This window comes from Thunnus albacares, chromosome 4 (assembly GCF_914725855.1).
Source record: "Thunnus albacares chromosome 4, fThuAlb1.1, whole genome shotgun sequence".
NCBI classification, from domain to species: Eukaryota; Metazoa; Chordata; class Actinopteri; order Scombriformes; family Scombridae; genus Thunnus; species Thunnus albacares.
Genome location: NC_058109.1, coordinates 7,264,924 through 7,281,594, shown reverse-complemented (window position 1 = coordinate 7,281,594; position 16,671 = coordinate 7,264,924). Strand labels below are relative to the sequence as shown.

The 16,671-nt window shown below is 40.2% G+C and overlaps 1 protein-coding gene across 2 annotated transcripts in view; it reads left to right on the top strand.

Annotated features, from left to right (window-relative positions):
* mtss1 (MTSS I-BAR domain containing 1) overlaps positions 1-8,039 on the top strand; it is a 63,965-nt gene extending 55,926 nt beyond the window's left edge. The window contains exons 12-14 of one of the 2 annotated variants that reach the window (XM_044348889.1): positions 1,103-1,253; positions 1,972-1,998; positions 4,065-8,039. In XM_044348889.1, coding sequence (XP_044204824.1) covers positions 1,103-1,253; positions 1,972-1,998; positions 4,065-5,221 — 1,335 coding nt within the window. In that variant the 3' untranslated portion in view covers positions 5,222-8,039. The remainder of the gene's footprint in view (positions 1-1,102; positions 1,254-1,971; positions 1,999-4,064) is intronic. The other variant, XM_044348890.1, reaches the window with a different exon arrangement.
* Positions 8,040-16,671: the final 8,632 nt, after the last annotated feature.

Below are 16,671 nucleotides of genomic sequence, written 5' to 3'. Positions count from 1 at the left end.
ACACACACACACACACACACACACAGTGGCAGCATTACTGTGATTAACTAAACATTAAGAAATTTAAAAAGCAAACAAAAGTATCTCAGGGTTCTGCTTGAGCTCTTCTCTCCATGCTTGTATGTAAAACTAGAAAAATCTATTTAAAAAGGTTTCAAAGTTCACCAAACATATCTGAAGACTGCTTCAGATGTGTTTCAATACAGCTGATCAGAAACCTGCAGCAGCCACCAGAGGGCAGCAGGAGACCAGAGGAGGACACTTCCTCTCCTCTCCTCTCTTGTCTCCTTTCCTCTTATTAGGGCCTGAGCCATAAGGGCGAAGACCTTAATGTATTTCGTGTGTTTGTTTCTTTCTTATTATTCTTTCTTTATTATTATGCCACGTCAACCCTAAATTTGACCCCCTAAACATGCTCAAAAACTCACCAAATTTGGCACGCACATCAGATTAACCCCCAAAGTGCCAAAATGTGCTTGAGAGCGCCACCTATGTATCTGAAACAGCCGCCACGGCCCGTAGGAATGTCGTAGAGAGATCGAACCAAAACTCAATTATTCGTCTCATCAAGACCTACAAATCATACGCCGACACCCCTGACCTAAATCCAACAGGAAGTCCGCAATGTGCTCATCAAAGTACGACTTTGTGCCAATTTTGGACCTTGAATAAACGCTATCTCCTCCTAGGGTGTTAATGGTATCGGCTTCAAACTTTAAAAGGTGACTTATGACACTATGCTGAAAAAAAGTTGTTAAAAACTTTGTAATAACTCGAACGGTTTGGATTTTATAAGCCCTGAAAGTTGCAGTGCCACATCACACCTTACAATGTAAAACAATGGGGAGGCAATCTATGGGCATGAACTTTGTGTCAAACATAGGCTTCTGACGTCTAAACTATAAGTCTGACCACTTTCAAACCTGTATCATTGGATTCGCCACGAAATTTAGATCTAGTTGAATCCTCTTTTTGTTTCCTCTCCTTTTCTCTCCATATATCTATATGAACATCTAGCATATTATTTTGAAAACAGTAAATTAAACTTTAATACAGTAAACTTTATAACCCCCTCGTCTCTCTCTCTCTCTCTCTCTCTCAGTCTTGCTCGGCCCGTGATCAGTTGGCGTTGACGTTGGGTGTGTTGAATTCGGACGCCCCGAGGAGCAGCAGGGACTCTCTGCACTGTTCCAGCGGCTACAGCACCCAGACCACCACCCCGTCCTGCTCCGAGGACACCATACACACACACAGTGAGTACAGAGACACGACCATCAAACACCATGAAACCTTGATAATGACAATATAGTGAACCAAAATATTAATTGTGCATTACTTAGTCATTCAGATTAAGACATTATGAAGTCTAAGTCTGTTCAGGACTCGTACGACAGGTCTGGAGAACTTGTAAATTTCGTTTGCATCTAAGAAAAAATTGATGAATACACCAAATTTTCTGAAATCACTCGTATGTGCCTCTTAAGAACAAATCTGTTTGTGCGAGTGGTTCTTCCACGAGGCCTCCTGTGTTGTGTTTTTACAAGTTTTGACCCACAAATAGTCTTTAAACTCATTACTGACCATGTGCTTTTCCTGCTGCATCCAGCAATAAAACAATAAGAGAAGCTTCTGAAGCAACTGTGAGCTGTCTGACTTAAAGGAACAATCTGCGATATAAACTGATAAACTGATATAAACATATAAACTGATGGGGCAAAGCCACCAACACAAAACTGGAGAGCACATTATGGTTTTTTTAGGTTTGTGTCCACACGCTCACTCAGGCAGCTCTCGGCTGGTTGGTTGACTGTCTTTCTGACCTCTCAGCTGTATGTTTGTGTTGACTTGTTGTCTGTCATCTCAGTTATTTACTAGTTTCTCTGTATTTCTTCTGTTGCTGGTTTACTAGCTCCTCTCTGGGTCTCAATAGTTTTGTGTTTTCTTGGTTAAACTTCCTTCCTTCTCTTCCAGCTGTAAAGAGAGATCCTCCCCTCTATGGTAGGTCTCTGACTACCTGTCTGCCTGTCTGCCTGTCTGCCTGTCTGTCTGTCTGTCTGTCTGTCTGTCTGTCTGACTACCTGTCTGCCTGTCTGCCTGTCTGTCTGTCTGTCTGTCTGACTACCTGTCTGCCTGTCTGCCTGTCTGTCTGTCTGTCTGTCTGTCTGTCTGCCTGTCTGTCTGTCTGTCTGACTACCTGTCTGTCTGTCTGCCTGTCTGCCTGCCTGCCTGCCTGCTCGTCTCCCAGCTAATATTCGGGTTTCGATTGCATGTTATCAAATCAGCATCCATTTATCAAATGTGTTTAGGTTCAGCTGAGTATCAGTTCACTCTAATTAGTAATTGAGAATATTCATAATTGAATAAAACACAACCTTTAGCTGCAACCTGAAAATGAAGCAGCATAAGATGAAATAACACACCAGTATGCAGGCAGGACGTTAACCAGATAACAGTCAACTTTCATTTTGCTTGTTGTGTAAATTGACATTCGTTACTACAGCTGATATAATCTGCTGCAGGCAATGTTTTGTTTATTTGTAATCTGACATTTGACAACAATGAGAAGCCTGCTACCTGAATGTTTTGTGTGTTTGTCAATGACAGTTAAAAAAAAAAAAAAGATTTCAAAGTACAAACTATGATTAAACAAAACACAAAAATAGTTTAAATTAGAGCTGCAACATTTGTCGATTGATTGATTAATCGATCGAGAAACAACTATTTTGATGATCAATCAATTAAATGATCTTTTTAAGAAAAAAATACTAAAACTCTCTTGTTCCAGCTTCTTAAATGTGAATATTTTCTGGTTTAATTGTCTGTGATAGTAAACTGGGTTTATAAACTGTTCAGGACATTTTATAGACAAAAGGAGTAATCAATTTATTGAGAAAATAATCAACAGATTAATCAATAATTAAAATAATTGTTAGTTGCAGTAATTTAAATCCGAGTGGCCTCTTTTGGATGCTGAGAACCTGAGGAGATAAAACTGTCATTTATTTCATAGATGAATCTGTCAATTACCTTTTGATTGGTTAATTATTGATCTATAAAATGTCAGAAAATTGTCCAAGATGACGTCTTCTGGTTGGTTATTACTCAGAGTTTTAAATTAAAATGATACAAAACAGAAAAGCAGCACAGTTTTTATATTTGAGACGCTGGATCCAACAAATGTTTTACAGTTTTGCTTCTTAGATGACTTGAAGGATTATTAATGTCAAGTGAACCATCTATGATACTATTTCTGCTATTATTTTGAAATTTTTCTTCTTCCCACTCCTTTTCAGTCCTAGAATGTTTAACATGTTGTTACAAATCTGTTATATTTTATGTAAAATTTTGTTTTGGTAATATACTCTCAAGTGATAATTTGCTAATTGGCTAATTAGTTGTTTTGGCACTAAAACCAATTTCACCTCTTTAAATGTATGAATCATCCTTTTGTCAGCTGAGCTGTTTCGTTGACTGCTGACTCTTCTGTCAACATGAAGAGTCTGTAAATAATGACAGTTCCTTTAGGAGACAAACAGACTTTAACAGACTTTTTCCTCCAGATGAAAGTTTTTGGAACCAAAATACACAGTTAGAGACAAACCCTACAGTACATCGTGTGTGTTCTCCATGATTTACTACCTCATCCTATGTGTCTGTGTTTAAACCTCATATAAAGTTTTACGTCATTACCATGTGTAAGTGACGTGCTTTGGTTTTAAATTCATTATTGAGAACAGGATGCTTGGTTTTGCGTGTGAATTAAAAGTAATTGGGTTGCTGTGTTGCCTGTTTTTTTTATTGGAGGAGAAGAGTTTCCACCATGATGCATCCCCGTAATTTTTCATTCATACACAAACACACAGGACCAGTGAGTCACTGATGTGATTATATGTTCCTGCTGTTCTGTCATCTGTGTGTCAGATGAGGAGATAAAAACATTTTATCAAATGTCATGGAGATAATCCAGAAAGAAAATAAAAGTGCGGCCGACTGCAGAGCAACAACTAATAGTCTCTCTCTCTCTCTCTCTCTCTCTCTCTCTCTCTCTCTCTCTCTCTCCCCAGTTGACTACGAGTCCATCTCTCTCCACGGAGACGCCGACTCCATCTCTTTACATCACCTCTCCCACGGCAACAGCCAATCAGACTTCGACAAGTCCTCGACCATCCCGAGGAACTCCGATCTCAGTTTCCAGTACAGGAAGTTTGCTCAGTCCCAGCGCCCCGCCTCCACCGTCAGCCTGTTGGCGGAGCCGGAGCTGATCGGCGGATCCGTACGCCAGCTGCAGTCTCACACGGCAACCATCAGACGCAAACCGTCGTCCAAGCCGGCGTATCGCAGGGGTACGATCAGCGGGGGGGTCCCCATCCCCATCTGCACCCCGCAGATCCCCCTCAAAGCCATCGCGGGAAACGGCGGCAGCGATGAGAATGTTTTCACAGTGCCCTCTGCTGGAGGAGCGGGAGGTTTAGGTCACAGTAAACTCTGCACCTCCACGCAGAGCCTCAGCGCTCTGCCTCCTTCCTCCTCTTCTTCTTCTTCCTCCCCGTACTACCAGCTGGTCCCGGGTCAGATGCCCATCCCGGTGCCCGTACCCACCGTACCCTCCCTGCCGCCGGAGGGCAGCAACGCCAAACAGCATCAACAGAGACAGTACCAGCAGCAACTACAGCAACAACAGCAACAGATCAACCAACAGTTAAATCATCAGCAGCAAAGCGGTCAACTGCAGCAGCACAACCAGCAACTTCAGATCCAGCAGCAGCAGCAATATCAACAGCAACAGTTTCATCATCAGCAGCAGCAGCAACAGTTTCATCAGCAGCAGCAGCAGCAACAGTTTCATCAGCAGCAGCAACAGTTTCAATATCAACAGTTACCGCTTCAGCAACCGCAGCAGCTGCAGCATCAACAGGATCTGTATCAGCAGCAAGACCACCTGCAGAAGCAGAAGCTGTTCCTCCAGCAGCAGCAGCAGCAGCAGCAGCAGCAGCAGCATCAGGCCTCCGCCGCCGCCCAGGGAGAGCCCTCCGGTCTGGGCCACAGCGCTCACTACCAGCCCCAGGCTCCTCCGCCCTCCATCCAGGACCAGAACCCGGAGCAGCTGACCCAGGACGGAGGAGGAAACATGCTGAACCTCATCAGAGGGGTAAAACTCAAAAGGACCCTCACCAACGATCGCTCCGCCCCTCAGCTGCCCCCTCCGGCCAATCACAAATGAAGCTGAACGATTGTTTTTGCTTCCCTGCTGGTTAACTGTTATGTTTAAATGGTTTCGTGCGCCCCAAAAAGTGGCGACAGAGTGTGTCGGCACAAAGCGAAATCAAACACGTAGACTTCCTGTTCAGTTCAGATGGCGGACTTGACGAACACGCTGATTAATCGCTGGAACTCTACGTGTGTCTTGTTTTATTTTAAGTTCTGTCGTTTAGATCTCTGTTTTTTTTCTCTGTTGATTTTGTTGTCATTTCCTGTTGCTGCAGCGACCATCTTTTGCCTTTTTTTTTTTTTTTTTTTTGGTTAGTGTTTGCATTATGAATGTGGATAAAAGTTTTTGTTTGACCCAGTCTTAACTATGGAACTGTTGATTGTTTTAGTTAGTACTCACTTCCTGGTCAGACGATTGTTATGTGGCTTGTTAATTAGCCAGACAGGAAGCTCTTAGCGTCTCAGATCCTCTTGAGTTCTGGGTGTGTTTGATTTGCCTTTTTTTCGCCTAGACTCCCAGGCGGGTGGGGGTGGGGTTTATTAACTAGTTCAATAGCTCCACTGTGTCACATGGTTGAACCATGGCGTGTTGATGTTTTCATTTGCTGGCTGTGGGTCAGTAGCGGGTCCGGTGTATCTGAACGGCGAGTGGCGGCGTTCGGTTCGGTCTCGGATCATCTCAAAGAGTCAAACACAGAACCTGAAGGTCATGACTCTGGAACAAAACATCGACTGGATCTGTAGATTGTAAATATGTTAGAACAAAACAAAACAAAAAAAAAAGAAACGCTTCGGGAGCAGCCGAGGAGGTTGTGATTTGCTGAATTTCACGTCCTCAAAGGTCGCTCACTTCCTCTCCCCACATACAGAAATTTTAACTGACAAATTTTTAACTGTTTCCACCTTTGGGGATGCCAAATGGTGCAGCTGAAGGTCACTACTTGCGGAAAAGGATTAGAAATGTTATTTTTGGGCGGTGTAAATAATCAGCTGGTTAATATTCAGAATAATTTGTTGGCAACTTTTAGAGGCAACATTGATGTTGGAGAAGCAGATCGGCGACTGTGGACCACATTTTTGCTGATAACATAGCGGGCTATGAGGAGCAGAACTATAAAGGTTCACATTAAAAGAACTTTGATGTCTTTCTGTTTCTATAGACGCAGGATCTAATATGTTTAATAAAGACACTGCTAGAATTTTTGCTTTTGTTTGAGTGTTTCAATCAACACACTTAACTGGAAATCTTCCAATTCTGCTAATTTACCTGCTAACGGCCTCCTTCACAGTACTGTGTGCATTCAGTCAGCGTTTATTTATCTTTTATTTATCTACAGAGTTTGGTCGGGTTGCAATAGCTGGCTCTATTGTGGATCCATGTTGCTGAAACATTTGGATTTGTTATCATGTAAATCTAATTAATCCCCTTCATCCAGTCCAATATTGTTCTTTTATTAATCAACAGAGAGCACACATACAATCCCTGCTTCCAGACCTCTGAATCACTGCCCACATTTCTGAAAATGTGTTGTAACTAATTGATGGCCGTTTCCCCCTTTTTAGGAAAAAAAAAACAACAACCAGGCCAATCAAAGCTTTGTACACAGGATTAGACATGAGGACGTAATCTCCTGAGCCAGAACCAGAAAAATAACAGCAAGGTTGCACGCAGTGTGCCTGCAGCAGCCACACGTTCCAACTAAACGACATCACACAGTTATCCGTCCTATATGCTGTTAAAAAATAAGAAATGTAAATATTTTAAAACAAGCTAAAAAAATGCACAAACCCACATCACACCACCACAGCGCACTGCTTTATTTCTAAGTCAATTACGGACCTGACGTGTAACATTATGCACAACTTGACCTTCCAGTATTATAACCACGCCAACAGCTGCAGCACAGATACGTATCAGCTGCAACATTTTCTGCTCTGCTTGTCACCTTTCAACATGAAAATAAACGTAACAATGTAGACTAACATGAAACAGGTACCTCAATTTTTTAAGTTTTTAGGGTGTTCTGTGTTAATTAAGGGATCCAAGATCCCCTGAGACCCCCTTATTATGCACACTGGTCTTTAATTGACATGACAAATAATAAATAAACTGCTCCTAAAGCAACAGATACCAGAGCTTCTCTTCCCCCAAACAGAAAACACTAACACCAGGTTAGAAATGACAGTTCAGTCTGATTATCAGGGTTCATGTACAAAACTTTCAGGTCGTCTTTAATTGTAAATATCAAATCCATCTGGTGAAACTTGACTTTTTTCTTTAATGTCATTTTTTTGTTAATAAGCCAAACACAGACGTGGGTCGGAGCAGAGATTCAGACGGACGAGGGTTTGATAACATAACTTTGAACCCCAGCGGTACTGCAGAGCAGTATCAAGAAAGTTCTGATGCTAAGAAAGGGTCAAAGGTCATATCAACCAGCTGTTGACCATAAACTTGACTGCTGTCTGTTTTTATGTCGATGCTGGAAAAAGACGTGTTGCCTCTAAAAGTTGCCTGTCGAGCGTCGCTGTCGAAGCGCGCTGGGACGCAGGGCCGTAGCTACAGCTGATGTCACTGAGGTCATTTCCTGTTAATATTTTGGGGGAATTTGAAGGATTTAATGACGTGAGGAGAAGTTTACTAGAGATGCAAGTATCAAGTTTTTTTTTAAATTGTTGATTATTGTTTTTGTTTAATCATTTTGGTCTGTAGTGAACAGTGTCCATCATAATTTCCCAGAACCCAAAGTGTCGTCTTCAAATGTCTTGTTCAAAACCCAAAGATATTCAGTGCACTGTTGTAGAAGACTCATAAAATCACATTTTGAGAAGCAAGATTTTTGGCTTTTTTGCTTTAAAAAAAATGACGTCAACAATCAATATATTGTGAAAATTGTTGCTGATGTGTTTCCTCTCAATCAATTTATTGTTTCATCTTCAGAGTTTACATCCTACAATCACTCATATTCAGTGGGTGGGCTTTTTTTTTTTTTTTTTTTAAAGGCAGAATGATATATTTTTAGACTAAATATCTTAAAATATGACTTATTTCACAAATATTCCATAAGTAAATATTAAATGTCACATTTCTTTTACAGTTTGGTTGGAGGCTCGTCAGAGGTGTGTTCAGTATTTGGGGGTTCTGGTGGGGGAGTCTTGAGTCTTTCATGACCTCAGTTTTTTCTCAAATCCTGGCTACAGCCCAGGAGAGTCCAGCTGCATGCTGGGAAATGCAGTCCGGTGTCTGGTCAGCTGGTCTCGCTCTGTTCTCAGACACACTTCTCTGTGTATTTTAGGTTTTTTTGTGCCGCTGCAGCTGATTTAAGTGTTTTATATTTGTAACGAGACAGAAACGTTGCCTCCTCATCAGTCTGAGAGCGTCTGGTATTCATCTGATTGATTGATTGATTGATTGATTGGACCCAATAAGCCCACAGCCGCCCTGAGTCTGTATATATTAGTGCTTCTATTCCTGGGAGAGATCTAAATCTATATATAAAAAAATGTATGTACACATATTCTGATTGTATTTTTGTTGATTTATTGATCAGGTGATGTGATCAGATCTGACGCCGACGTCGGTTGTCACTCGTCATATTTTTGTAGAAAAGCTTTAAAGGAGGAAACCCAGTGAACTTCCTGATGTTTGAGGATCTGAAACCTGATTGGATGTCTGACTGTCGACAAGCGAGCGAAAGGACTAAACGGACGTACGACCGACATGAACCAACAGAATGTAGAAATGTTTTTTTTTCTTCATCTTTTGATGTTCTCTGTGGGATCAATAATAATAATAATAATAATAATAATAATTGATTGATTAATTGATTCTGCTGGTGCTCTTTTTTTTTGTGTCGTGTACTTTCACTACGCAGCTGGAGCGGTCATGTGTTCAGCGTTTACTGGGATGAATTTATGTCTTTTATTGACCTTTTTAGGAGGGAAAAATTAATATTGAACAGTTGGTCTTCAGGATTGAATTTTGAGCAAGAGATGAGGAAGCACAATGTTTCCTAATCACCAACATCAAGCACGTCCCGGCTACTAGAATTTAAGATAAATCTGATTTTTTTTCCTACATCTCTTTCTAACTTAAGCTTTGCTATTATCCCAAAGACTATTTGTCCTCTGTGTCTGTGCTGTAACGCCGCCATCTGCTGGTCACGTCTACGTCAAGAAACCTCTGGAGATCTCTTAAAAATCCCATCCAGGCATGTTTTAAAACATGTAAAATACTCTACTTTGAAAGATAGTTTGTGTCTGAGATGACTTTTCCAAAAAAAACCCTCAAATATCAAATTAAAACTGCTTAAACTTGCATCTACTCCTCCTCCCATATTGAAAATTTTGGAATCTATTACTGAAAAGTTCATTCTCAGTGTTTTTGCACTGGAGGCTTCAAGTTTCCAGTTGCATACTGGACGACAGTTGGCTCCAGACTGGTTGTGATGTCACAAATCAAACGTACACGTCTTGAACTCTGATTTAATGTGAGCACAGAGAAACTTTCCTCTTTCAGCAGATGAACGTGAAAACAAACTCTACACATACGTCATTCTGCACAGAGAAGCTCAAACATCCAAGTAACAGTAAATAAAACACATTTTTGAGTAAAGGGGGACTTCAAACACTCTGCTTTGAATAATAATTTGAGTCTGATAGAAAAAAAATTAAATAATCTGAGTTAAAGATTTAAAATTTTGTTTATTTCAGTCTAACTCCTGGATACAAGAAGTCTGGATAGGTGGGTGTGATGTAGCGCTGCAAAGCTCCACCGGCAACGTTCACTCTTCAAAACAGCCCAGCAGGACAGAAATCTCTCATCTTCATCTTCAGATCAGTTTCAGGAGCAGCAGAGCTGATGAAGCAGCAGCTCGTCTGACTCACTCTGTGGATAAACATCCTCGGTGATTTTCCTCAGGGTGTAATTTAGTCCAGGGCGGGGCGCACACATACACACACACACACACACACACACACACACAATCTCATCAGGGGGTAATTTGAACTCACTGAGCCCTGTGTGTGTTTGTGTGTATGTATTTTATACGTGTTGTCACTTCAAGGTCCTCAGTGAGTTATTTTCCATCTGAGAAACACATGCTGCCACCAGGAGAATACACACACACACACACACACACACACACACACACACACACACAACCTTGTTGACCCCGCCGGCTGACATCGAGCTGCAGCTTCTTCCTCTCACACACTTTAAAGGTCGGGTTCACAATTTTTAAGATCTGTCTTAAAACAACAGTCAGGTGTCCATATGAATGTTGAAGGAAGTTTTACTTGTTTTAATCATTCCTCCAGCTAATATCGGCCTGTCTGCAGTAAAATCACTGTTTATTCTTTAAACAGAAGCTCCGAAAGTCCGAGACATCACAGGAAGAGCAGCCGGTGAGGAAAACGCCCACACAGCAGACATAAAAGCCTATTATTGGTCTACAAATCTTATTAGCGGAGCAATAATTTCCAAAATGACCACCAGCACACTTATTAGAGGGCCTGAATGTAGCGATTGAGACTGTAAATGCTTCTTGAAAAAAATAATTGACTATAATATTTTGAGAGAGAAGTTGAGGCTTTTTGAATGAGAGTCAGTTGGAGCCGACATCTAGCAGCCGTTGGTGATACTTTAAGGTTGCCGCTTTGTTCCTGAGGATGTAAATCTTTAACAAAAAGGCTCTTTAATATATAGTTTCATTTTTAAAAAGGTTCAGTAATTTTCTAAAAAAGCCAGGCACTGTAGGTTTTTGTAAATGCTACCCAAACAGGAGGACGTTTGTTGGGGACTATTTTCAGTGGCGGATTAATCCACATCCACTCACTACAGTGTGTAGTGAGTATTTCTGTATGTAGGATTGAGTCAAAACAAACCGTCTCACCTGTTTTACATCCAGACAATATCTAGCTATTATCTAACATATGGAAAGAGAATAGATGAGCATGAACACTATAAAAATAAAAAATATTCATGGAAAGTCAAAAATGATGAGATATTAAGCCAGAATTTCTAAAATTACAACTTAATATCTCATAATTTTGACACAAATATGTACATTATACCTTCTTTTCCTTTTCTTGGACTTCCTCACTAATAACAATAACAACAAGTTATCACAATTATGTTATTAGTAGAAGTACAAACAGACGGAGCCACTGTGTTGTGTGAAATGTTTTCTTCAGGATCAAGGTCAAAGTTGAACGTATTTAGTATCAACAGCAGCAGGCGAGTGAGTCAGTTCTCTCCAATAACAATGACTCACTCTTCTTCATTCACCCTCTTTTCTCTTTCTTTCTTTTCCCTCCTTGTCTTTGCTTCACCTGCTTTGTGTGTTAATAAAAGTCATCTGATGCTCCGGGGCAACAGATGGAAGGGGAGAGACTTGGATTACACACACACACAAACACAAAGACTCGTGTTTCCATCACTTCAGAGGGCATTATATTGACTTACATTAGTTTCCTGGAGATTTAAAACCAAGTCATCACCCCAAAATTAATGATTTACGTTAAGGAGACTTGCTTTTTGTCCTCATGAGGGAGCCGAGTCCCCACAACATTAGGAATACCTGGACCACACACACACACACACACACACACTCCATCCAGTGAATCAGATGTTATTGTTTGGAGGTCAGACTGTTTGTTTACAGGCTGGTAGAGTCAGCCTCACTTTTAACAAACAGACAAAAAGAGAGAGAGAGATATATATACAGGTGAGTCTGTCTGCACCTAAGACGCTTAGTCATCGTCACACACACACATATTGATGTCACAGCGGTGAGTCAGACTGACCCAGATACTCTGTCTCTCTCTCTCACTCTCAGTGTGACAGCTGCTCGGTGACTCAGACCCCACATCACAGTGACTCGGCATAAATCTGCGTGTGTGTGTGTGTGTGTGTGTGTGTGTGGCAGGTGTGTTGCAGCAGTGTTGCACCAGCTGCAGTTTCACGCTGCACCACCAGAGAGCTCAGCAGACCACAGCAGAGGCCACTTTAGTACCAGATTGTTCTCCAAAAAACCCCCACATGGAAATAGTTTTATGTCTTATTTGTAGAAACTGTATAATCATATGTTCTTTGATTTCTAAAAACGGGGGGTTGAATCAAAGTTTCACATTTATTCTCTGCAAAGAAAGTTTCTAATGTTTATATCAACCACTTTCATCTGTTCATGATCTGTTGCTGGATTTATAATCTTAATAGTGGTCATAATGATAAAAATAAATATGTGAAATTTGAGTTTTGAGTTGAAAAGTTTTATAAAATTGATTCGTATTTATTTATTTTTTTGCACATTACCCAGATAGCATATGGAAGTGGGCTACTCCAGGCAATGATGCAGTACTGCTGGACTTCTTCTGACCCCAGACACAATAGATGTGAGCCTGAAATGGTCCACATGTAAAATAGTAAATGTGGCCCAAATATCCCAAATCAAATGTGGGCCTTTTTTGGTAAAGATGCTGTGCTCTCAGGTATGTGTATTCTGGATGTGGGCCAGTTCTGGTTTATCTGGTTTGTTCTTGGTTGACATACGGCTTGCTTGTGGCCCAGATTTGGGAAACAGGAGCAGACCACTCAAGTGCCATCGTTCCACGCAGTATGTGGGCCAGATCTGGGCCAAAGCAAATTTTCTACCTGGTTTAAATACAACCGTTATATATGAAATATATGATATGTACACAAAGACATTCATATACATAAATATACATATATAGACACCTGTGTATACTCACATATACATGAATTTAAAGTAAACAAAAGATTGCAAGAGAGGTAGGATGTCAACAGATGATTGAAAGTAAGTAACTAAAGTTTATTTAACACAGCACCTTTCACAGAGCAGGTCACAGTGCTTCACAAGAGTAAAACTGTTAAAGAAATAAGACCATAAATATAGTATAATATCAGATATAATAAAAGAAACAAACAATAAAACATAAGCAACAACATACCTTAAAAACACACAAAATACAAAAGCTTTAGAGGCGTCAACAGAGACTGAAGATCATATGTTTATAGTAAAAGTGTTCCAGTATTAGAGCCACAACTTCAAGGCCACGACAACCAGTCAGCCCTGTTCAGAAGACCTGAGTGACCTACTGGTGATATAAAGATGGAACAGGTCACAGATGTACACAGGTGCCTAATAACCAGATCTCTATGTGTGAAAATAAGAACCTTAAAATGAATCCTAAACTTGATTTAAAGATGATACGATGGGTGTGATGTGAGTCGTCCTGCTGGACCATCTACAAATGGTCCAGCAGGACGACTTGCTGAGGCAGGTGAAAAGGGAATTACAATAGTCCAGCCGGGATGATATGAAAGCGTGAATAATCATCTCTAGCTCAGGTTGTGATACAACAATTCTGAGTTTGGCAATGTTTCTTAAATGAAAGAAAGATGAATGGGTTAACGATTTGACATGGTGATCAAAGTACAGACTGTACAGCTGAAGAAAGGGTCCAAATACACTGAGCAACCTTGGAAGCTTTGCTATCTGAGGAAATAATAAAGACCTCAGTCCTATCTGCATTAAGTTGTAAAAACGTCAGGTCTCATCAGGTTTAAAGAAACATACAGCTGAATGTCATCAGCGTAACAGTGATACTTTGAATTTGCTAATAATATGACCTAAGGGAAGCATATGCAGAGCAAATAGTAAAGGATCCAAGACAGATCCCTGAGGCACACCACAAGAAATGAGCAGCAGTTTCAGACATGTAGGGACCAAGCGACACAGAAAAACTCTTATCTGAGAGATAAGAGGAGAACCAGTCCAGGACGCTCCCATAGACACCCACCCACTGCCCGGCCCTTTCAATCAGGACGCTTTGATCTACAGTATCAAAAGCTGCACTAAGATCCAGCAGCACCAAAACACAGAATTCACCCACATCAGAAGACATCATTAAGTCATTGGAGACTGTGAGAGGAGCTGTTTCAGGGGAATGTTTCTGACGGAAACCAGACTGGAATTTATCTGAAACGTAAATTCAAGACAGCAGTGAGCCGAGGCAGCAACTCTCTCTAGGACATTTGAAATAAAAGGCAGCTTGGATGTAGGCCTGTAGTTATTGGGAAGGGATGGGTCAAGGTTAGTTTTTTTCAGAAGAGGCTGAACAACTGCATGTTTAAAATAAACTGGAACACAATCAGATTGCAGGGAGCTATTTATAAAGGAGACCAGTCATGGACCAATAGACCCAAGTACATCCATTAAGCATGGATGTTGGTAAAATATCTAAAGGGCTGGAGGAAGGTTTCATACTGCTCACCAGATCAGTGAGGTCTTGCAAGGAAATAGGAGAGGAACAGTCCGAAATTGATGGCCAAGTTGGATAAGCAGAAAATGGGGTAGAGGAGTATCCACAAAGAAAGAAAGGAAGTTACAACGATCCTTATTTGAAAAAACAGGCACATCAGGAGGTGCAGGAGTGACAGTGCTGTTGATGGTATCAAACAGGACTTTAGGGTTGCGTTTACAAGAGGAAATTAGGGTGGCAAAGTAGGAAGCCCTCGCATCTTTAACCAGGTTGTTAAATTCAGTTGAAAGGTCTTTGTAATGGAGATGGTCCACATGGTACTTGGTGGATTTCCACAGTTGCTCTACCCTCCGACATTTACGCCAGACACAACGAATATTGTCATTCAACCAGGGTGATGATTGATGGATGGAACAAGTCTCAAGTGCATAAAAGATCTGATCTAAAAAATTAAGGAAAGATAAACATGATTACATTAGAGATGGAGAAGCCAGTATGTATATGTATATGTCTGTGTGGTCAATTCTTCCAAAGTAATTGGGAAATCAGGGGGGGCTTTGGTTGTATTTAATTGTTTCTTATAATGTTTGGAGTTTTTCTTTTATAATACATTGATCTGAATGTGCTCTCCAGATGTCACCAGTTTGGATGGTAATGCTTGTGGTTCATTTGTGTTGAAGTCGTTCTACATATCTGAGAAATGATTTTGATTAATGGTGTTCTTAATATCTTCAAGTTTCATGTGGGTTTAATTTAGTTTTTGTTCCCAATTGTATGTTTATATTTGCTGAAAAATTTCATTGATATCTTTCTCAGGTATTTTCTGATGGTCTTACATTCTTGATCAAACCATTTGTCAGCATTTTGCCTTTTAACAGCTGACTCTGTGTGTGTGTGTGAGTGTGTGTGTGTGTGTGTGTGTGTGTGTGTGTGTGTGTGTGTGGGTGAAACCACAGACAGAAGGACTATGATTTGAACTTTGCTCTACATCAGTTACAGAAGTTTCCAAAACGCTGGTTTGGAACCACAAGTGGCTTGATGCCACTTTATTTCCTTTTTAGGTCAACATGACGAACACATCAGGACTCAGACTGATAACCTGCACAACTTTATTGTGTCAAGTAGTGCTGCAAGTTTTTCTGTGTCATACATGATAGTAAACTGAATATCTTTAGATGTTTGACTGTTGATATCACAACACATGACATTTGAGGACGTTATCTTGAGCTTAAAGAAATTAAAACATGCATTTTTCTCTATTTTCTGACATTTTATAGACAAAATGATTAATCAAGAAAATAATCAGCAGATCAATCGATAATTAAAACAATCATTAGTACCAGCGCTAGTACCAATCATATGTATAGGAGCTGAAGCGATCATGATTGATTAATTAATGTAATTTTACATTTTCTATGATAGTTAATTTAATGTCTTCGAGTTTTGGACTTTTGGTTGGATAAAACAGACAATATGAAGGTGTCTACTTGGATTTGACTTCTGATGGGTATTTTTCTCTATTTACACCAAAACATTAATAGATCAACTGAGAAAGTGATTAATGGATAAAGAGAGAAAGAAAATAGTTAATTGCAGCCCTAATATATATGACCTAAATCGAGGTCAATATATTACATAATATATCCATATTGAGAAGAGCACCTACTTCCTCTTTTGTACTGTAAGCATTTCAGCAAATCTCGCTAAAATCCAACCCTCTGCCTCAAAACTTACAACAACTTCTTTTTATTGCACTTAACCCCTTAAAGGACATGGCTGATGATTTTCCATATTTTTATTATTATAAATCTCACATGCAGAGCCAAACCGACAATAAATTGACCCATTGTATTGTGTGTATATGTATGTAAGAGATCGGTCACGTTAGTTTGTTTAAAAATGTCACCAAAAACTAATATGAGCGATCATGTTTTCAGTCTCCGTAAAGTACTCTATTGTCACTGTCACTATAATTAACTCTGAATAAGAAAATAAACCAAATAATCGGAATGTAAACCTCAAAATACTTTTGATGTATTTTCGCTGTGTTGTGATTATTTTCATCAACTGCTGAATAACTTTATAAGCCACAAAAAGATTGTGTTTGGCTGATGGATATGAACAGAAAACCTAAACAGGAAGTTCATTAAATGAAACCAACATCAGGTTTACTCCAGT